This window comes from Chanodichthys erythropterus, chromosome 23, assembly GCF_024489055.1.
Source record: "Chanodichthys erythropterus isolate Z2021 chromosome 23, ASM2448905v1, whole genome shotgun sequence".
NCBI classification, from domain to species: Eukaryota; Metazoa; Chordata; class Actinopteri; order Cypriniformes; family Xenocyprididae; genus Chanodichthys; species Chanodichthys erythropterus.
In genome coordinates, this window is record NC_090243.1 from 9,851,650 (window position 1) to 9,874,614 (window position 22,965).

Below are 22,965 nucleotides of genomic sequence, written 5' to 3' on the forward strand. Positions count from 1 at the left end.
GTTTACATGAATGGATAGAAAAGAAGAAGTGCCCATAAAAATCAATTCCAGGGGAGAAATGTTGCAGCTTAAAGGGCCAGTAATAAAATAAAATAAATAAAAATGTCATTAAGCAAGAAAAGGCTATATTAGGCAGTAGGGCTGGGTAAACAATATCGATTTCTTGAGATCCCAAGAATCGATTAGTCTAGTCTGTTTTCAGTTGAAGAATAAATAGAACAGGTAGCGCGCCTCCCATCCAATAAATCGCAATAATATTTGTGCTTTGTTACTTTTGATATGAAGCAAAGTCTCAGATTTCAAATGACATCCATTTTATTATGAGACTCAAAAAATAAATACCATTTTGGTGCTGTTTAATGTGTCGTGACAGATCACTGTAGCGCCTCAGGTAAAGAGAAGTGGCAGCACGAGCGCATGTGAACATCATTTCCACTTTAATACCAGGTACATCGCGAAATAAACATGAATGAACATCTGAAGGTATGCTAAAAGATACAGTACAACTTACCGAAATCCATATCATGTCTCGCGTAATCACTCAATCAATGTTTCAACCTCAGAAAGACGCCAATAAAACAGCTTGTAAACAATTTCACGTAACGTCACATTTAGAACAAATGACCATAAACTCATTAGTCAGCTAGAAAAGTGTATTCTAGCGTTCTGATAAATATAGCTGTGCACAGTTACATATTCATTTAAAATGTTCTTCAATATTTAATGCATGTTTGAATAGATCAGTTATGACAGCCGAGATTTAAATGTTTATCTTAAAAAAAAAATGATTTGGAGTAGAAATGTGATTATGTAAATCTAAACATTATTTATTATATATATAAAAAAAACATAATTAAGTGTAATTTAAGTGTTTGTATACAAGTAAGTTAATTTTAACCTTCAATATTATAGTAATGGAGTACCAACTGACTCCCATGTGTAGTTTACAGCATTAGTGGAGAGATTTTTTTTCCTCTAGAAAATTTGCCATGTACTGTTACTGATATACTACAGCCAAAATAATCGATATCGAATCGAATCGAATCATGAAAATTGTGTCAATACCCAATCCTGTTAGGCAGAACAACCTTAGTCAACATTCATAAAAGTTAAACAGGTTTGGAACAACTTGAGGGCGAGTAAATGATGTCATACTTTTCGATTACGTAGAATTTCTCGTTAAAATTACCTGGAATGTTCCTAAAATTTTAACACATCTTAAGCTTTTTTTGATCTGCCTCATCTCATGACTTAACAACTAATTATATATATTATATATATAAAATTAGTTGTTAAGTATATATATATATATATACACACACACACACACACACACACGTTAAACTAATTAAATTCCTCAGTGACAAGATTCCCACAGATGAACCCATTTATCATCCAACTGTCATCATCACTGCACCGGCATGAATCAGACTTGGATTCGTGGACATTACGTAGTCTCATTCATTAAAACTTTAGTCTCCATTAACAAAGCACAGTGAACAAGATGAACTTATATGCTATTTACAAAGTAACTACAAGTCAAAAAAGAAAAAAGGCCTTTGGCAAACGGATCGTTTTAAAGCATTTATTACGCACAGAGTGTCATACTCTATAACCGCTAATCCTCCAACATCGGATATACAGATAAAGATCTGGAACAGGTTGTACAACAACAGCACAGAGTAATGGCCTCAGAAAACAGGAGTAATGCTTTTATAATTAACATGTCAGTGATATAAACCTTTATATGCGGCGGAGACTCACCTCACTCGCCGCACTGCCGATTGCCATCTTTCGCCAAGGGTCAACTAGTTGTGCCAGGGGCATCTTCACTTTTCGGAGGTTCCTTGTTTTATGAACCAGATTCAAAAGAACAATTCTGAGCTACTTTGAAGAGATTATGCCTGTTTGTTTCCACGCTCTTGACACTGAGATAGAAAGCTGTGAATCCGTTACATGCGTAACGTAACCAAAAAGCGCAGCCACCTTTTCCTCCACTCACTTCTGTCAGTCAGTGCAGCGTTTCCATAGAAATAGAATGACCGTGCCCTGATCTCGCGCCAGTCGCCCTCTCTCTCTCTCTTCTCTTTCCCCTTTGACAGAAAAAAACACGTTCACGCGCTATTTTCACTTCCGCTTTTTTCGGAATGACGCATCGGATTGGCTGATATGCTTGTCAATCATTGATAAAGGGCGGGGCTAAAGCTGTGGCTCATCGAATACGGACAGGTGAGAGCGCAGTGCATTTGATGCCCCAATATGTGATTTGAGTAAACACACATTTATATAATAATTACATTTATTTCATATAATACTTTTGCTGTATGGATGCTAGTAAATCAGTACGGGCACTCTGTAAATGATAATAGGTGGATGAACAATGTTTTTGCCATTATGTATTTTTCGTTTTGTTGTTTGTTTTGTCAATGTAGATGTCATTATTATGTGTATTTTTCCATTTATAGTGAATGAATGTTGTATGATTGTTGGCTGTTTTTATGTTTTATGTTACCTGCCTAGGGACTGCATTTGAAAAGTAGTTGTTTTTACTAATTCTGGAATATTTATGTGGTGTATTTTATACAACAATGTTCATGAATATGCATGGTCCATATCAAATAAACCAAATATATATATATATATATCTTTAAGCTACCTATTCAGACTCGAATTATTGACACAAAATGCTTTATTTCTTCTCTACAAGAAAGCATAAATGAAAATAAGTTTATCATTAGTTTCATAGTTATTTATAAAATCTATTCCAATTCACATTAAAAAAAATAAATAAAAATCTGCCTAATAAGTGTAGCTCGTCAGTGTGTACTGATTCATCATCAGCCATCATAAACTTTGGGTGGCATCATTTATGACTGTAATGTACGTAAGAATGTACCTCCAATGATTTGGCATCTTGTCAGTGTGCTGTGACACCTTATTCACGGAGGTGGAGAGTGCGACACCTGCTGGTGAGTCTATTATGATCATTTCTCCTGCGTGATTCAGTGCCTCAGGATTTAGCATTCAAACTGAATTGACAACTGACGCAAATATCAAGTCAAATAACTGCATATTTATTAATTAATATGAATTGTATAATCTTTTCCATTTTTAAAAGATTTAATTCAGAAACCGTGTACGTGCCCTTTGATTTTTACTCATTTACAGGTAAAGATGATGCCCATTAATTTGTTATAGTATATTTTTTCCAATATTGCTCTAAATATGGACCCTTTTCACATTTCCAGAGTTCTCAGAAGTCGTCGTAGTTGGGTAAACTATTCTATAGTGGTGAGCATGAGACGACAGGAAATATCATTTTTGTATTCCTATTTGCTTCGATAGCAAAATAAAAATGTCATGATAGCATTTCCATGAGTTTCCAAAAGAGAAAAACAATACATATTGATTACATTGGTTAGAAGAGAAAAAGATGTCAAATTTGTCCCCACTCCCTCAGCTGTTGTATTAGAAACAGAGCAGCGTTTGTCATTTACTGTCAAGGAAATATAACACAAAGTATAGAGTTATAAATGTGTATTAAATTTAAAAAAAATGAAAATATGAAAAACTTTAGTAGATTTGCGATGTTGATAATTGTGGAAAGGCATCATCACATTGACAGTCTGTGAAAAGGGTCCACTGATTATTGCTGTATTTTTTGCTATTGTCTTTTCTAATGTATTAACAGTCTGCCAAACTAATTGCTATCACAGTGATCTAATTGGAATGTTGTTAGGACTTTATGGATAACACAAGTTTCATCCATGTTTTTGTGCGTATAGGAATAGGAACAGAGCTCCTGTACTATAATGAATGAAGTGCTGAATCATCATCAGGCTCCTTAGCTCATGGATTTCAGCCTCGTCCAGGGGTTGGTGCCTCTGACCTCTAAGGGTGCATCGTTGTAGAAGATGTGGTTGCACAAATCCTCCAGCGGGGGCTCTGGATCAGAGGTAGCAAACTGTGCTGCTTCTTCTATCTCCTTACGAATCTCTGCATCAATGTCCTGTTGTGATTCCAACAACATAACATGGTGATGGGTGTTAACCTAGTATTCCTCAATTAGGGGTCATACCTGTGATCCTCGGCAGTTATAAAAGACTGAAAGCAATGGGTGCGTCTCAATCAACTCCCTATAGCTTCCTAGGTCGTGAAACAGTATACACAGATTTGGCCACTGATGAGGACAGTAAGGACCCTGGCTGGCTCACTACACATTGGGACACTGATGACAATTTCTGGTGACATGACAACGTCCCCATTGTACAACATCACTGGTATTTATGAACAGCAGCGGGACTGATATCTTTAGTATGTTATATTTTACATATACGTGCACAATTTCAGCCATAATCTTAGCTAAATTATGTTCATTACCTGTCTGGTGATGTAAGTTTATGCTGACATATAATTAAATAGTGGTTGTATTAATAAAAAATAAAAATAAAAAGCCAATAGCTATAATCACCCTGTAGCCCAATACGGGCTGCCCACTGACACTAAGCAGGGTTGGTCAGTAACTGGATGGGAGACTCCTGGAAAAACTAGTTTGCTGCTGGAAAAGGTATTAGTGAGGCCAGCAGGGGGCGCTCATCCAGTGGTCTGTGTGGGTCCTAACACTCCAGTATAGTAATGGGGACACTATACTGTCAAAAAGAAAAAGCACCACCCTTCAAATGAGATGTTAAACTTAGGTCCTGACTCTTTGTGTTCATTAAAAATCCCAGGATGTCCTTCGAAAAAGTGCAGGAGTGTAACCCAGGCTTCCTGGCCAAATTTGCCCATTGGCCTCTGTCCATCATCATAACCTCCTAATCATCCCCATATAGATATTGGCTTCATCACTCTGTCTCCTCTCCACTAATAAGCTGGTGTGTGATGGGTGTTCTGGCGCAATATGGCTGCTGTCGCATCATCCAGGTGGATACGGCACATTGGTGGTGGTTGAGGAGATTCCCCCCTTCCATGTAAAGTGCTTTGTGTGCCGAGAGAAGCGTATTATAAATCGTATTATAAGCGTATATTATTATGTAGTAAGGTGGCTCACGTGATTTATGTTTTAGAACAGAGAACATAGTGAGCATCAATGCACCCTGGTTTTTAGGTGCATTATGGGACTTTTTAGGAAGCTAAAGTTTCAGTGCACTAGAAGGATTTTGTGACTGAGACAGCCCTTAAAATGGACGACTCCCTGATCAGTGCCCTGACTACTGAACTAGGGAGTTGATGAGACGCACCCAAGTGTATCAGTTTTATTTATGAAATAAATATACTACATTTTTGTTTCAATAATATTTATTCTTTAATACTTTGTATTTTGAGAGGATTTAATGGTACTAAACAATATTCACATCTAAATTATGCACCATGTATTTCTATATATATAAAAAAATATTAGTAAAAAATGTAATTTCATATTATTTTCAATTAATAGTGTTTAAGTAAATAATATGGAACAGGTTTATATAGTGCTATATAGTGCTAAATAAAGAAAATAATATTTTATATAATTTTTTTCGGACAGTTTAATTCTGAGATCTTGTCATATTTTATTTTTATCATATTTTTAAACTATATTGAATAAACTGAATTAATGAATTTAAATGTTCAAGGTGTCTGAATAAATTTTGGTTTGACTGTATATATATATATATATATATATATATATATATATATATATATATATATATATATATATATATGCTTATAAGAGTATTTTCAGACATAATTTTTACTTTTATAAGGTTTTGCATGTGAAAGTTAGACATATATCTTTAGACATTATCAAAATCCCCATAAAATTGTTCTGTATTTTCAATTTTTTCGTATTGCCCATTAATTTCCTATGGTGTTCATTTTTGACTGTGCAGATCAGAAGTGTTCTTTTTTGTGTGTATTCATATAGCAAATGTCACAAACATCACCATGTTTGGCACCATTAGATGACATTTTAAAAAATTAAACACGTAAACCAAAGTTCATCTCTTGATAAAATAAAGAGTGCAATAGACAAGAAAAAAATGATGCATCAAGTACCTTGATCTCCTCCACACTGGCCATGTTATTACCAATCATGCGGTCCTTCAGCATAGAGATTGGGTCACTCTTACTGCGAACTTCCTGGATCTCTTCACGTGTGCGATAGCTAAGGGCAGAAAAGCACTGATTGAAGGTACAGTGAATAGCGACCTCACTGAAATTATGTGCAAACTAGCTAAAACTAAGGAAAGAATGTAATTATGGAGGCTAGCAGATGAGGACAGGGTTTTAAATGAGCCGAGGAAGGATGAGCGCCTACCACGGGGGGAAAGGTTGAAGGTCAACCTCACCTGACCCCAGGATCGCTCATGCTGTGTCCATGGTAACGATATGTCTGGAGCTCCATTAGTATGGGACCCTGAAGATCACAGGCCAAACATTTGCCCACCAGTCACAAAGTCTAAATCTATAAACCCTCCTTGACTTGTTAAGTTAGTAAAATATGTCATTTTTCTTTTACCTTTCCAGATCTGCAATAATCTGCTGCAAACCTGGTTGCCTCTCTCACACCGAGAACATCCATACCATCCACCTGGAGAAAACAAAGAAAAGGGCCTGACATATTTTCTCACATGCCTTTTATGTACATCTGTAAAAAAAATTGCATGCACTGGTGATTATAAAATGAGGGCGAGGCATCTAGAAAAACTAAGAACAAAACAAAAAAACAGTCACCCTTATGCCAGGAATGTAGTCTCCTCTCTTGTAATAGTCTGTGCTGGCTGAGGCCCGTTCCACTGAAGTCCCCATACCGTATTTATTATTCTCACATATGAAAATGCAGGGGAGTTTCCACAAAGCTGCCATGTTAAATGACTCAAAGATCTGGCCCTGATAAGAGGACAAATCAGATAAAGCAGTCTTTTGCAACAGCAAATTGCACACAAACCTGTGTATCCATGGCAGAAGTTGCTCTCACCTGATTAGCAGCTCCGTCCCCATACAGAGTGACACAAACCTCATTCTTACCCTGATACTGGCATGCCAGGGCCACACCAGCCCCAAGAGGAACCTTCCAAACAGTGAGATTTGGATTAAGAAATGCTTGATGTAATATTGTAGTAAGCTATCATGTGTGCATCTCACCTGGGCACCAACAATACCATTCCCGCCATAGAAATTGGTGGCATACATGTGCATAGAGCCGCCCTTCCCTTTGGCAACACCACCCCTTCGGCCTGAAATTGATTGTGAACATGTTCAGATTAGGGCTGGTTATGGATACACATTTTTTCCATTTGATTCCAGTTCACAAGCTCTTCATGTGATTTGAGTCAGTTGGGTATTTTCCTGTTACAGTCCATTTTGCTTGTGAGAAATTCTCTTTCAGCTATCTGTATGAAAATCTTACATTTAAAAATCAACAACTGTATATAAACACTATCAAACACTATTTCAAAAGTTTGGAGTCAGTATGATTTTTTAATGTTTTTGAAAGAAGTCTCTTATGCTCACCAAGGCTATATATATTTGATCAATTTTCAACACCTATTACTCCAGTCTTCAGTTTCACATGATCCTGAAATGAGGTATTGTTATATATAAATTGATAACTCGAGTTATCAATTATCAGTAATCACTGATTCAATGAGTTAATTCAGTGAAGAGTGATTCAAACAGTAGTGTGGAACAACACTGTTTTTGATTCCCTAAAAAGAACCAGTTTATAAAAGTCATTTTTTCGTGAATCGAACTACACTGGTCATGCTTTGTGTTATTTTTCACAGAGCACATATTTTTTAATCTCATCACATTCAATTTGGACAGAGAAGTTGTGTAAAATAAGACTTGATGTGGCACTAATCGCATTACTTACTACTAAGTAATGCAATACAATATTGTGTTACTCCTTTAAAAAGTAACTAATTGCATTACTTAGTTACTTTTTATGGAAAGTAATCCGTTACATTACTTTTGTGTTACTTTTTCTCATCTGGGCTGGGCTGTTTGTTTTTATAACAACAAAGTTCTATTTTTGTCAAATGCAAAGGCCCTTTCACAAAATAAGCCTCAGGCTGAAGGAAATGCAAATTCATGCCTGTACAGTAGAGGGCGCAGCTCAAACAAACAAGCCTTTCAGCTGTGCTGCCATTCTGGAATACAGAAGAATAGGATGCAGGAGAAGAAGTAAACGAGTAAATGTATGCTTTTTTCTTAGTCTAGAACTAGTCTAGAATACAAATCATGTTAACACAACACCTCTACAACTCCCGAATTCTCTCAACATGGGAACAAGAGAAATGTCAGTCAATAAATGGGAAAACAAAGTAACTTGTGTTACTTATTTGAAAAAGTAACTCAGATATTTGGTTGTAAATTTAAAAGTAATGTGTTACTTTACTAGTTACTTGAAAAAAGTAATCCGATTACACAACTCACGTTAATTGTAATGCGTTACCCCTAATACTGCTATTAGGGCTGTAGATTCAGCAAAAAATGCAGCGTAGGAAACACATGTAGGCAAGGTAAAAGATCATTCTTGGGATTTTATGAATAGCAAATTGCCTTATTTTGGAAAAAAATATTTTACTCATACCTCCGATAAACTGCAGGATTTTTATTTTAAAGCAGCTTTCTGGAGGAAGTCCCCACCTGTGAGCTCTGCCATGATCTCTTTCACAGGCACACCTCTGGTGTAGGTGTAACCATGAGCCCTATATGCGGTGATCACGTGATCCGTGGGATTGATACCAGCCTCGATGCCTACAGCACAGGCTTCCTGAGAGGTAATGAGAAGAAAATCATTTGACATTGATGTGTAAACAGCCATTATAGACTACAAGGCATTCAGTTTTGTATTACCTGGCCATCATACAGGTGACAGAAGCCTCGTATGATCTTTTGCTTGTAGAGCTGATCTGCCTTCAGCTCCATGCGTCTCATGGTCTGCATATTGCGGTAGTATCTGAGTCCATCCTCTCTGGTGAGCAACGTCTGCACCGAAGGCCCTTCGTCCAAACGATGAAGGTCACACCTCTACAATTTGAACCGTGTTGAATGAAAAAAGTTTTTTGGGCATGCTTTAAGCTAATATGACAACTTTACCTTGATGTCAAAGCTGGCCTGAGGTGTGAAGTCTGCAAAAGAACGTGCTGATACCATCACTCTGGAGCCCTGGAGAAGAGTGGAGTGCAGTAATAAAACTATGAAAAAGCATTTTCATCTTGTGAGATATTGAAGGCCATTCTGTGGATTATGTACCTAAAATAAACACACTGCTTTTCAAAAGTTTGAGATCAGTAAGATCTTTTTTTTTTTTTTTAAAGAAATTAATATTTTTATTCAGCAAGGATGCAAGTGACTACATTTTAAGAAGTCTATTTCAAATTAAACATTAAAAATCATACTGAACCCAAACTTTCGAAGAGTAGTGGAAGACAAATACACCTCTGTGGCACTAATCGCAACGAGAAGTTAAGTTAGTGTAGAGTCCAAATCTTACCTCTGACACTGTCTGGGCACCCTATAAAACAATTAAAAAGATAGAAATCATCAGTGGGGCTAGTATACTGTTTTCTTTATACTTTACTAAATTAACTCTATTATAAAGTATTGAGACCATATAAATATATCAGAAAAAGACCACAATATGGTTCAAAATGACATCCATGTCAGAACAAACATATTATATAATTTCTCATTTCAATAAATTATAGTTGGACTGTACCACAGACTGTGAATGGCTAAAAACAAACTATTATGAAAAACAACAGAGACCAAACAAGGAAGACTTTGCCATTTAATCATATCCAATCAGTTCAGTGGCCAATTACAGTAAGCATGAATTTGCATTTACTGTACATCATCTACAAGGTCGATGAGACTACAGAGATCTAGTTTAGCCTCTTGTAAATCTTTTAATACCTCTAAGCTAAACAGAGCTCGAATCATTCAATGCCTCTGTCTCTTTAACAGCAAACAGATAAATAAACAGACACAATACCTACATTTATTTTGGCACCGGCCTTGAATGCGTTTGCAATTACTGTCAGCATGTTCTGCATGCTCCAAATCCCAACCTGAATGAGCAGGAGAGTTTCAGGAGGATCAACAACACACAGTGAGCTGAAGCCAGAAACACTCACACTAGCTTAGTATGGTTGAGGATTTGACTACACTCTGTTTCAAGAATTAAAGTTCAGCTTTACCTTGCATAGCAACAGCAACAATAAAGATGAAAAATAATTAATACAAATTAAAATAATATATATTAATTTAATATAACAATATTAAGTCATATTAAGCATATGTAATAATATGATGGACACAGCAAATCTTTGTGGAGTTGCCTAAGGCAAAACATTTTGAAATGAAGACTCATTTGTATGTTAGCTTAAAAACAAGAATAATCAAATAATAGATAGATAGATAGATAGATAGATAGATAGATAGATAGATAGATAGATAGATAGATAGATAGATAGATAGATAGATAGATAGATAGATAGATAGATAGATAGATAGATAGATAGATAGATAGACACTTATAGATAGATAGATAGACATCTTGTAATTACTTGTGGGAAATTATTTATAACATATAAATGAACAGATAGACTCGGTCTGCTTAATGTATTCAAATTTAGTTACTATATTTCTGTTTGTTCTATGAGTTTTAAGTAGTAACAGGACTTTTATTTTGAAGACATTTAAAACTCGTCATTTACGGTCATATTATTTTCGTGAAATAGAACAGTGCCACCAAGCGGTAAAGAGCAGTTATAGCAGAATGTTGTTTTATCATGGTGATATTTCATTTTTCAGTCTCACCCACCTATGTTTGGTTATGCACCCTAGTTATTAAAAAAATTTATAGAAGTGCTTTTTTTTTATTATTGTGTAAGATACTACTGGGTAATGTTTTAATGATTAAAATAACGAACAACATTTATAGAGTATTATAAAATAGGTTTTTATATTATGTTATTTCATGCTCTAATATATTAAGTCACGTATAAAATGAATAAAAATGTTTTTAATGTAGGTCCATTAGGAATTTCTGAATATACATACATATATATATATATATATATATATATATATATATATATATATATATATATATATATATATATATATATATATATATTAAATTAAATTATTCTATCCCATGGTCATTGAAATATATAATTCCAAGCACGTATAAAACTATATTTTGAGACAAATTATCTGTTAGTTGAACACATTTAGCATGTATAAGTGTTTTTGAACTGTATAGAAATGTTAACACATTTTACAACAAAAAACAAAGGATTATTTTCCCCATATTTACATTTATATTTATATTATAAAAATGATATATTATCCCTCATGATAAAACATGTCATAAGTGAAATAACCGAATAAAAGGTAATATTTTGTACTTTTGTATCGTATGAAAAAGCAGGCGCACGTCTCCTCTTTTACGTCAGCGGCGGAAGGTCAGCGCTCAAACGGAAGTGAGAGTCAGAGCCCATCCGCCATTGTGGAGCAGAGCAGGGGTAATATTCTCTCCAGACGTTACACAGTGTGTGAATGTTTTACAATAACTTAAACACAGCACACAGCCGCCAAGCTCCCCAAACTGTTTGACATTTGCTGTCACTGTCGCCCGAGAGGACCGCTGCCGACCGTTTGAGACCGGGCGAGGAGATCAACGCCTGAGAAATACGCTGTGATTATAGGGCAACCCGGAGAGAGGAAAAATAACGCGAACCCGCAGCGGTGGCAGGAGAGACCGTGGACAGTCATAACAGCGATCAGCTCGGGCTCCCGGAGGATGTCTGCGACAACTGTCGATCAGGTACGCGAGACGGATGCGCTTCCAGCTATAGAAATACATAAACATGATGGTGCATGTACAGGTAGTGGTTGTGTCTCAAACCATAGTGAGCTGCCTACCTAGACAGCATTTTTGGGTTTCATTGGCGCGTTGAGTACGAAACAAACTAACGCTACAGTTCGGTTCTGAAACACAGCCAACGTCAATCATAATCAAGTAGCTTCTCCACAAACTGAGAGTCCTGGATATTTGATAGCTGTTCTTGCTAGGCCGAATTATTGTGTCTCTGTTCTGTTCCTGATAAACAGGTGTTCATAATGTGTTTTTTCTCTGTCTTTGTCACTGTACGCACACTTTGAACAAAAAAAAACCAGAGACCTAAAGGACAAGGAAACAAAGGTATGTTGTTTTCTTCAGGCATGTCTACTTTTAAAAGGATCCAATTTTTTTTTTTTTTTGGTGGAACAGAATGTTATCCAGATCCACTGACTGACATCCACAGTCACCATTCACTTTCATTACATGTTTTTCCTTGCAATGAAAGTGAATGTCATTCAGTCAAAGAAAGTCACATGAACATGTGAACTGTCCCTTTAAGGGTGTTTGGATTACTGATGTGTTTCTCACTGCCTGCTTGTGTGGATTTATAAATAGTCACTCCTTCTGTGAATCATATTTTATGTAGTAGACCAGTCTTAATGTTAATCTAGCTCACTTTGTGACTACTTAGTCCTGACAAGCAAGCAATTTACTGTATTTAATATTTAAAGGTTTATTTTTTACCTTTTGTTCTTGCTTAGACATAATCATTTCCAAATGTAATTTATTTGTGTTAAATTGCTGTCTCATTATCTCATATCAACATCGTGGTGTATTGAAGAAAAATTAACTGACACACTCTCTTTATATCATTTTGCTTAGTGCAAAACGGTTCGATGCATCAGAAGGATGCTGTAAATGATGATGACTTTGACAATTATCTGAGCAGCCAGACAAATCAGGTGAGTTTTCTCCTTATGCTGTCTCATTAGTACTTAGAAAATAATATAATATTTTATAAGATATTATAATATTTTTGTACAAATGTCTGAGAAATCTGTAACAAATCTCTGACCTCTTCCGTATTTTATTATTTGTTGATTCCTATAATTTATTTTATACACTACAGTTCAAAAGTTTGCTGATGGGAAGTTCTCTTATGCTAACCAAGGCTGCACTTATTTTAACTAAAATACAGAAAAAATAGTAATATTGTGAAATAATATTACAACTTAAAATGATTGGTTTCCGTTTTAATATATTTAAAAATATAATTTACTCCTGTGATGGCAAAGCTGAATTTTTAGCATCATTACTCCAGTCTTCAGTGTCACATGATGCATAACCTGATATTGCTGAGTTCAACATCTTCCTGGGTCAACACTTTGTTGATCCTGGAACAACATTCAAATCAACCAATCAGATTTGAGGGACAAGTTTACAGAATATGTCAAGTTTAGGCTTAAAATCATGAATTGGTGCTTCTACATCAGTGTTATTCATCTATCATTTCCCTCTGATTTTTGGGCTAACTTATGGGTAGGGTTAGGTTTAGGAGTAGGAATAGGGTTAAGACTAAATTTTCAGACTAGAATGTTGTTCCAGGATCAACAAAATATGATCTAACTCAGCAATATCAGGACATGCTCACATGATCCTTCAGAAATCATTCTAATATAATGATTTGTTGCTCAAGAAACATTTCACATTATCAATTTTGAAATCAGTTTTGCACCTAAATTTTTTTCTTTGATGAATAGAAATTTCAAAAAATTATTTGAAATCGAAATCTTTTGTAATATTCCAAATATGTTTCAAATTATTTAACGTGTCCTTGCTAAATAAAAGTATTTGCTTCTTTAAACTTTTAAATGGTAGTGTGTTTATCACACGTTTTTTCACCTATTATGTTTTTGTCACATCTTTATTTAGCCCATTGGTTTGTTACATAATCATTACTGACTTATCTTTAATTACACCCTACAGAGTAATAGCTACCCACCAATGTCTGATCCCTACATGCCCAGCTATTATGCTCCCTCTATCGGATTCCCTTACTCCTTGGGAGAGGCTGCTTGGTCCACCGCGGGAGACCCGCCTATGCCGTACCTGACCACATATGGACAGATGAGCAATGGTGAGCATCACTTCATTCCCGATGGAGTCTTCAGCCAGCCTGGTGCTTTAGGCAACACGCCCCCTTTTCTCAGCCAACACGGATTTAACTTCTTTCCCGGAAATGCAGACTTTTCCACCTGGGGCACTAGTGGTTCTCAGGGACAGTCTACACAGAGCTCAGCGTATAGCAGCAGTTATGGATATCCCCCGAGCTCGTTGGGCCGGGCCATTGCTGATGGACAGGCTGGATTCGGCAGTGACACGCAACTTAGTAAAGTTCCAGGGCTCAGTAGTATCGATCAGGGAATGGCCGGGCTCAAGCTTGGCTCCGACATGTCGGCCGTTACAAAGACTGTCGGGTCTCCTTTAGGAGGGACGCCGGGTATGAGTAGCATGGCTGCCAACAGCATGCCACCTGTCAGCTCCTCTGCACCAAAACCCACGTCGTGGGCGGCCATCGCAAGAAAACCCGCAAAACCACAGCCCAAGCTGAAGCCAAAGCCTAACATGGGTTTGGGAAGCGGCGCCACAATCCCTCCTCCGCCGATAAAGCATAACATGAACATTGGTACCTGGGAGGACAAAGGCTCTATCACCAAACCCCCTCTTGCTCAACAGATGCTGCCCCCTCAGCCGTTGGTGCAGCAGCAACTCTTGGCCCAACCTCAGCCCATGCTGCAGAGTCCATTGCCTCCTCAACCCCAACATCAGCAGCTCCAGCTACAATCTCCTCAGCACCCTCAGCAGCTGCCTCCAGGTCCTCCCCACCCTCACCATCACTCGCAACCAGGTCCTCCGCAGCCCCTGCACCCATCTCAGGTGCAGAATCCCCAACCCCAAAATCGCTGGGTGGCCCCTCGGAACCGAGGAACCACGTTTAACCAGAACAGTGGCATGGAGAACTTTGGCCTTGGGACGGGAGTCCCCATGAGCTCGTCACCTTCTTCCGGCGAGGTTCACCCCGTGCTGGAGAAGCTCAAGGCCCTCAACAATTACAACCCCAAAGACTTTGACTGGAACTTGAAAAACGGACGGGTCTTCATCATCAAGAGCTACTCTGAGGACGACATCCACCGCTCCATCAAGTACTCCATCTGGTGCAGCACAGAGCACGGAAACAAGCGCCTAGACGGCGCCTACCGCTCGCTCGGTGCCAAAGGTCCACTGTACCTGCTCTTTAGCGTCAACGGCAGCGGACACTTCTGCGGCGTGGCTGAGATGAAGTCAACCGTGGACTATAACGCCTATGCCGGCGTCTGGTCCCAGGATAAGTGGAAGGGCAAGTTTGAGGTAAAATGGATCTTTGTTAAGGACGTGCCCAATAACCAACTGAGGCACATTCGCTTAGAAAACAATGACAACAAGCCTGTCACCAACTCCAGGGACACTCAGGAAGTGCCCCTAGAGAAGGCAAAGCAAGTGCTTAAAATTATTGCAACTTTCAAGCATACCACCTCAATCTTTGACGATTTTGCACATTACGAAAAGCGGCAGGAGGAAGAGGAAGCAATGCGAAGGGTAAGCGCAGCTTTCTGCCACTCTTCACAATAGCAGAAAGCAAGCAATGCATCTTTAGATCTCGTAAACTTTATGTTTTAGTGCTGTCAGCATGTCAATCTATTTCCAAAGGTAGGTTTTTTTAATAGCAACTCATTTCTAAGCCAGATTAGTCTTTCTGTTTCTCTTTCTGCTGCTTATTTCTGAAACACAAGACAAACACAGTGCAGTCAGTCATAATTAGAAATGAAATGTCTGATCTGGTAACTCAGTACATCATTACTGGAGGTTATGTAATATGTTGTTTGTGTTTTATTGCTAAACATGGCTTGCTCATAAACCATTTCCCTTATATTTCAATTAACCAAACTGCTAAAGTATCAGCAGATAGGTATTGTGAAATAAATGGTGTTAAAAAAACAACTAAGAAGTCTCTGCCCATCTATTGACAAAAAGGCTGGTGTCGAGCAGTGACGCTCTGCTCAAACAGCAGGCAGATGTCCCATTAATAGATTGGACTTGCATCATTTCCTGCTTAACTAACACAAATAATTGATGTCTGTGCCCATTACCTTGGCACCAGCTGCATTTTATCCTTGTATGTGAATTATGAACAGCATTTAGATCAGATTTCACACAATTTTGGGGGTTTATCAGGTCAAACCCTTAATGATGAATGTCTTGCATTTGAACAAATGGAGTCATTTGGTATTTTGTCCTAATAGAGCTTAAATTTGTTTGGAAGGTGTTGAAAAATGTTTGGCACTAGGTTTAATATCTACACTTAAAGGGTTAGTTCACCCAAAAATTCTGTCATTTATTTCTCACCCTCATGCCGTTCCACACCCGTAAGACCTTTGTTAATCTTTGGAACACAAATCAGCTGCGCCAAAGTCACATGATTTCAGCCGTTTGGCAGTTTGACACGCGATCCGAATCATGATTCGATACACTGATTCATTATGTTCTGAAGCTTCCTGAAGCAATGTTTTGAAATCAGCCGTCACTATATAAGTCGTTATTTAGTTTTTTTGGCACACCAAAAATATTCTTGTCACTTTATACTATTAATATTGAACCACTGTACTCACATGAACTGATTTAAATATGTTTTTAGTATATTAATGGATCTTGAGAGAGGAAATGTCATTGCTGGCTATGGAGGCCTCACTGAGCCATCGGATTTCAACAAAAATATCTTAATTTGTGTTCCGAAGATTAACAAAGGTCTTACGGATGTGGAACGGCATGAGGGTGAGTAATAAATGGCAGGACTTTCATTTTTGCGTGAACTAACCCTTTAACTCATTGGCATGACTTTGTACTACTGTGGTCATGTACTCGCTTCAAAGTTTTTGGAGTGATGGTTGACATGGTACTAAGTTAACCATAGCAACATTTTGCCAACACATGCCTGCGAAGAGGAAACATGAATACCAGCAGTCTAACTTTTTTAGTTTTAGATATTTTAACAAAAGGTTCCAGAAATGTTTGAATTGTCCAGCAATTGTTAATAAACTCCCGCTGATCAGAGTTTTGTGATTTATGCATGTCAAGCTGCTGCTTTTACTCCTGTAAATAATTGTGAATTGACTGAAATTAGCTGCTTACATGTATATGGCTTGTATGCAGCACTGCAACTCTATTGGCCTTATTTCATCAGGTTGTCATTTGTATTCAGCTGATTGAGTATTTGTCACTTACACAATATATTGCGCATCTTTACGTAAGCCACTACAGGATTGTTAGTCAAGAACATAAATGGAAAGATTGCAATCAAAATGGCTTAATCAAGGTGTATTGTTGTACTAATTTAGCTTTTTTTCATTATCAAAACCTCAGATTTAGTTTTTCTCCAAACCTCATTTTCTATTTATTTCATTATCTTGCCAATCATGTGTAGATTGCCAAAGCCATAATAAAATCAACTATTTAAATTAAAAAGGTCTCCAAGGCCTGTGGTTTAATTTGTGAAATCTAATGCTTGATTCATCTAATGAAGTGATTTTAAATCTGTGGCATAAAGCACGGTATGCATATGCATATATATATATATATATATAAATTATACAAATACATACATACAAGTATAGAGAGACACTAAGAGCGCTGTGTCATTTCACATTTTGACATCTGGTCCACTCACCAACTGTTAATTTTTTTTTTTTCCCCAAAACAATGCATTGTGTTGTGAAAGCGCTGTCTGTAATGTAATCAATAGCTCCAGTTAAGAGTATTAAAGCCTTGTAGTGGCACATGGCTTTATAGCAGTGGTAAGCACTGTTGTTTTATATATATTTTTTTAAAGCTTTTAATTTTTTTGTGCCTGCTGCCTATTTTTGCCCAGCAAGCCTTACCTCTTTATGCTAGCTGTAAATTTAACTAGCTTATGTATTGAAATATATGCCAAGTTGTTTCTCAGCTTTTCAAGATAATAACATGGTAACACTTTACAATAAGGTTCATTAGTTAAACATTAATGTATATAACATGAACTAACCATGAGCAATACATTTGTTACTGTATTTACTAATCTTTGTTGATGTTAGTTAATAAATAGTAGTTCATTGTTTGTTCATGTTAGTTCACAGCGCATCAACTAATGTTAACAAGATTTTAATAATTTCAACATTTACTAATACATTAACATTAACAACGATTAATAAATGCTGTATAAGTGCAGTTTATCATTAGTTCATGTTAACTAATGTAGTTAATTAATATTAACTAATGAACCATATTGTAAAGTGTTACCAATAACATTTGTAATAACACAATATCATTTATACTGACACCTATTGGTGTGGTTTCAGCATCACTCAAAAGCAAGATTTCAGTTACTAGATGACATTATAGTAGAAATACCCTGTTCACAAGCATATTTGTCACCAATGATTTATTTATTTGTCAATCAAATGTTCAAAAGGGGTTAATAAGTGAGTGAGTAGTATTCAACTGTTCATATAGCAGCCATAATGTGAGGTAACCACCCTGAAGTAGAATAAAATGCCTTTTTAGAGGTCTTCATCTCCTGTGAGCATTTACTCACTTCTTTAAAAATTACTTTAAAAGGTGCAGTAAGCGATTTCTGAGAAACACTGTTAATATTTGAACTCAACTCACCCCTCCCTTAATTGCTCCGCCCCCAAATGAATGAACATTATGCAACACAGGCAACGACTAACAGCTGGTGCAAATATGGATGGATCAGCTGTGATTCAACAACAACAGCATATCTTGGATCTGTGAAACAGCAAAAACCAATGTTAATGCTCTGATATACTTGTGGCCAGTTGTGGCCTAATGGTTTGATAGTCAGACTTGTAACCTGAAGGTCACAGGTTCGAGTCTCAGTACCGGCAGAAAATGTAGGTGGGGCAAGTGAATGAACAGTGCTCTCTTGAACTCTAATTGCCCACAATTGAGGTTCACAATTACCCACCTAACCCCCAATCACTCCCTGGGTGCCGCAGTAAAAAAAGCTGTCTACTGCTCTATGTGTGTTTAATATTCACTGCTGTGTGTGTGTGCACTTCGATGGGCGAATTGCAGAGCAAAAATTCTGACTTTTTCACTTTACTTCAAGCAAAATTTCGAACAAAATCAGGCCAAAACAAAGTTAATTTTGTTTGCTTTGGGAGTTCGTAACGGCTTGCTAAAGCGTACTTTCCGGAAAAATTTGCTCTGGCTGTTACCATTGATCTGTGGGGATTATGTAATAGGAAGGTTTTCGCTAAGGCTCTGCCTTCTTTGACTTTCTTCTCTGGTTCACTTCTTCTATTCAGTCCATCAAGGTCAGACCTGAGTAAAAACATAAACACACTGGAGATCCGCTTTTCTAAAAATTAAGAACTCTAATTAAAAGAGACACTGATGCTTTTTCATGTTTAATACTGTAAATCTGCTTCTATTGTAGAGCTTTATACAATCTATTATATAAAATGCTGTATAAATAAACGTGATGTGAATTTACTGGAGTGCCGAATTGAAGAGCTTGTCCAAAAATCCACTTGATCATCACTAGGATCAGGTGCTTTCTTAGCCGCTGTTTTTTCACCGCTGCCATTTCAGTTGTTTTGTTATTGAGAGGAAAGCGCACAGCACATATTTACTATTTTATATTTACACCTAAACACCATTCTCAGCAGTGTGGTCGAAGTTGGGATGTTTGCTACGCTGGTCACGTATTTCAAAATTTTTACCCAAAGCAAAGATCAAAAAAGAACTTTGCCTTTACTCGCATATCGAGCATTCGTTTTCAGCCCTGCACACTCTCTAACGACTCTCCAGCACTGAAAAGCTTTCCCATTTTTAGCGCGGTAATAGCTCTTGCCTTATTGTAGCGCTTTTTTTTTTTTTTTTTTGAACAAATATATTTCTCTGACCCTTGAATATCTAGTCTTTCTACAAATGGTCACTCTCTCTCCTCCCACATTATGATAGTGTACGCCCCTATTGCTGATTGGTCCGATCCACTTTGTTTTTTTTTCCTCCTATTTACACAGCCAGGATTATGTACAAACATAATATTTTTTTGCAGCACACACAAAGAACTGACATCTAGGAAATGGGTGTCGATTTAAATTTTCAACAGTTTAAATTGCTTACTGCACCTTTTAAGGGTGAAAAGTTTTACTTTCTGTATGTCAGAGAGATCTAATCAGCCTCACACGGTTTTGAAAGCACTGGCTGTGTCAGCAGTCCAGATACTCTATTTTACTGTTACATGTATTTGTTGGACCTGCAGCTTCAGTAAACTTACATTTTAGCTTAGAAAGTTTCTCAAAATTGCTCACTTCATGACCCACATGATTTTTTGTTTACATTTTAATTTATTTAGACAAAATATTATAGCCAATATATCGACTAATTATAATGAAAATAATGATAAACTAATTTGAAGCAGACAGAATTTTAATATCATTTCATCCCTACACAGCAAAATAGTTAAATCAACTGCGCAGAGTACATATGGTCCCTTTCTAAATAGTGTTAAAATAACACTAAAGAAGGGTTAAAGTTAATGAGATAATTAAGCAATTAATTAAGTGATGATTGTGCATTAGTGATGAACACCTGCTGTTAACAATCACTGAAGAAAAGAGTAACACAAGAACTACAACTGTCTTCAGTCACAGCCTTGTTAATTGCTTAATTATCTCATTAACTTTAACTCTGGTTCAGTGTTACTTTAACACTATTTAGAGAGGGACCATATGTACTCTGAGCAGAGTTGATTTAACTCTGGAGATTTAGTTAATTCCATTTGAATTGTGATTCAAGAAGCACGAGCCAAATCAGAAAAGATTCTAGAGCATCTTGCACATTTGAAAAGAGTTTGATTTTCTGAGCAAAGTGTTTTTAAGACACTTCCGTTTCATCTCAGTTTACACAACCTGGCTTAGGTAAAAGACAAAGATCTTCATAATGGCTTTGTGTTCCATTTTAATCATCTAATTTTGTCTTCTCTCTTTGTCTTTCTTTACAGGAGCGAAATAGAAATAAACAGTAGGTTTACAGAGATCTCCTTGGTAGAGCATCAACACTAATGATGTAGAACCTTAAATATTGTGTAACCTCAGAGGAAGAATGGGGTTCTGACGTATTTTATTCTGCTGAAGACGATGTACGAACACCTAATCAAGACAGTGGACTTTTCTGAGTCGACTTCTGATGGATCTGCCCTTACGCTCAAGTCTCGCACGAAACAGAAAGAAAATCACTCACGTAAACTGTATCTTAAAGCACTTTCAGCCCTTCTAAAAGCTTCTACCAGTACCCTTAACTATCATTGGACATCTGTTTGGTATTAACTGACTAACCAGTGTAGTCGGTCCTAAGGATTTCAAATGTATTTGTAGGCTTATTGTTTAGTGTTTTGTTTGTTTTTGTAAATCATTTTCTTTTTAGCGCTCTTTACATGTGAGCACACTCAGAGGAGACGAGAACTATGTATCCAAGGAAAGACAAATCTTTACTTGAATTTGCGTGAAGCTGTAAAAAACATAGAGGCGCAAAAGCTTGCGTCCCACCTGACTGAAACCCAAGTCAGAACCATGTCCGATATTATAGACTGACTCCACAGTAGCCCTTTCACCTTTGTGTATCAGCATCTATTTCTGTGTACCAAAAGATAATTTTGCAGCTTGGTGCAGAATGACACCAGCCAATGCACATTTTTTGTTTGTTTGTTTGTTTGTTTGTTTGTTTTTCCTGCAATCTTGTATTTCAAAAGTGCATTTGTCTTAGGAGAAACCTGCTCAAAAATGCCATAAGTTCCTCTGAAGTCCATCATCCTCAGACGTAACCAGGCCTGGTGTTCAGGAAAACCTCTTTAACGCTTTTTTGGACTGATCAGGATTCTGATCTGCTGCTAATCAGGATTTAGTCCGAATTGCCGAAGCTCAGCGAGAATGTGACAGTTTTCTCCTATAGGTGACTCGCTAGCTAAAATAAACATTATACATGTTTAGCGATGCCACGTTTTGAGTTTTTCATTTCAGAATGTGCCGTTTACTCCTTTATTTAACGGGCGCAAGATATTGTCCAAATTCGTATTGCATGAGAACTTTTGGTTTTGCTGTTTGCAAATATATACTGAGCATTATTCAGAGGCCATGCAAATGAAACCATTTATTTAGGTCTTGAGTATATTGATCGATTGAATGATAAAGTACTATTGTTGCTATGGCCTGACGTTATAGTCTGAATGTTTCCTTGCTTGGGTCCAGAGGTGCAGGCTGCCGGTGTCTTGAGATCACACTCCCACCGTAAGACTTGATCTTCTCAAACATCTGTGAGTAATGCAAAGTAATTACAGTCTGCTATTTCCTGTTTGTTCACTGGAAGCTGCCTTCTCCACAGGCCACTTTAGGCTGCCCAGTGATGGAACAGGCATCACATTTTGGGTTCACATTTAACAATTGCGGGATGATGTGTACTGCTGCAAAAAGAGACGCCTTCCGCCCCCTTCCTCTGTGTGCTTTGGTTTAAGGCCATGCTTGTATAGGTTACTGTAAATCAATGCTTCTTAATGATGCTGATGCTAACAGGTATGATGTGATTAATTAATCTGATTTGAAAAATAAATATAGATTTATGGAAACATTCTGAAAATTGTCTTGACTGCAGCAGGGTTGGTTTTATGTGTCGCATGGCAGCATTACCAGATCTAATCTTAAATGACAAACTAAACAAGTTATGATAACTCATTTCAATTCATTTAAGTTTAGAAACCAACAGTAATGAGTACTGTGAATTTATTTCACTTGAGTTCACTACAAGATTATTTCCTAATATAAAACAACTCCACTCAAACACTTTGAGTTGCTGAAATGTCAATGTAATAATTATAAAACTTGAACTCTGCTTTATTTACTTGCTAGCTAGCTACCAAGCAGGCTAGATAGCGCACGTGCTTCAAAAAATAAACAAAATATCAACTCCTCAGAAAGAGCAAATACTACTTTTAATTTAGCGCAAAACAAAATATCAACTCAGAAAGAGCA

The 22,965-nt window shown here is 37.0% G+C and overlaps 3 protein-coding genes across 7 annotated transcripts in view; 1 reads left to right on the plus strand and 2 right to left on the minus strand.

The window, feature by feature from the left end:
• The window catches only part of rps6ka3b (ribosomal protein S6 kinase, polypeptide 3b), a 43,870-nt gene extending 41,669 nt beyond the window's left edge, over positions 1–2,201 (minus strand). For both annotated transcript variants that reach the window (XM_067378234.1, XM_067378233.1), the window contains exon 1: positions 1,765–2,201. In XM_067378234.1, the coding sequence (XP_067234335.1) occupies positions 1,765–1,827 (63 nt within the window). In that variant the 5' untranslated portion in view covers positions 1,828–2,201. The remainder of the gene's footprint in view (positions 1–1,764) is intronic.
• A 944-nt stretch (positions 2,202–3,145) lies between these two features.
• Positions 3,146–11,533, minus strand: pdha1b (pyruvate dehydrogenase E1 subunit alpha 1b). Of its 2 annotated transcripts, XM_067378242.1 has the most exons (13): positions 11,406–11,533; positions 9,990–10,061; positions 9,485–9,505; positions 9,088–9,156; positions 8,845–9,018; positions 8,635–8,761; positions 7,129–7,220; positions 6,962–7,054; positions 6,718–6,873; positions 6,503–6,574; positions 6,333–6,400; positions 6,040–6,148; positions 3,146–4,009 (listed from the first exon to the last, which is right to left on the minus strand). In XM_067378242.1, the coding sequence occupies exons 2-13, from the start codon at positions 10,044–10,046 to the stop codon at positions 3,845–3,847; spliced, it is 1,203 nt and encodes a 400-aa protein (XP_067234343.1). In that variant the 5' UTR covers positions 10,047–10,061; positions 11,406–11,533; the 3' UTR covers positions 3,146–3,844. The 2 variants fall into 2 exon arrangements, with proteins under 2 accessions (XP_067234343.1, XP_067234342.1); XM_067378241.1 differs by lacking the exon at positions 11,406–11,533 and having other exon boundaries at positions 9,990–10,107.
• Positions 11,490–22,509, plus strand: ythdf3 (YTH N6-methyladenosine RNA binding protein F3). Of its 3 annotated transcripts, none has more exons than XM_067378240.1 (5): positions 11,490–11,824; positions 12,178–12,202; positions 12,725–12,804; positions 13,829–15,478; positions 16,575–18,046. In XM_067378240.1, exons 1-5 carry the CDS (start codon positions 11,801–11,803, stop codon positions 16,590–16,592), a joined length of 1,797 nt encoding a protein of 598 aa, XP_067234341.1. In that variant the 5' UTR covers positions 11,490–11,800; the 3' UTR covers positions 16,593–18,046. The 3 variants fall into 3 exon arrangements, with proteins under 3 accessions (XP_067234341.1, XP_067234339.1, XP_067234338.1); XM_067378238.1 differs by lacking the exon at positions 16,575–18,046 and adding an exon at positions 20,946–22,509 and having other exon boundaries at positions 11,491–11,824; XM_067378237.1 differs by having other exon boundaries at positions 11,491–11,824; positions 13,829–18,046.
• Positions 22,510–22,965: the final 456 nt, after the last annotated feature.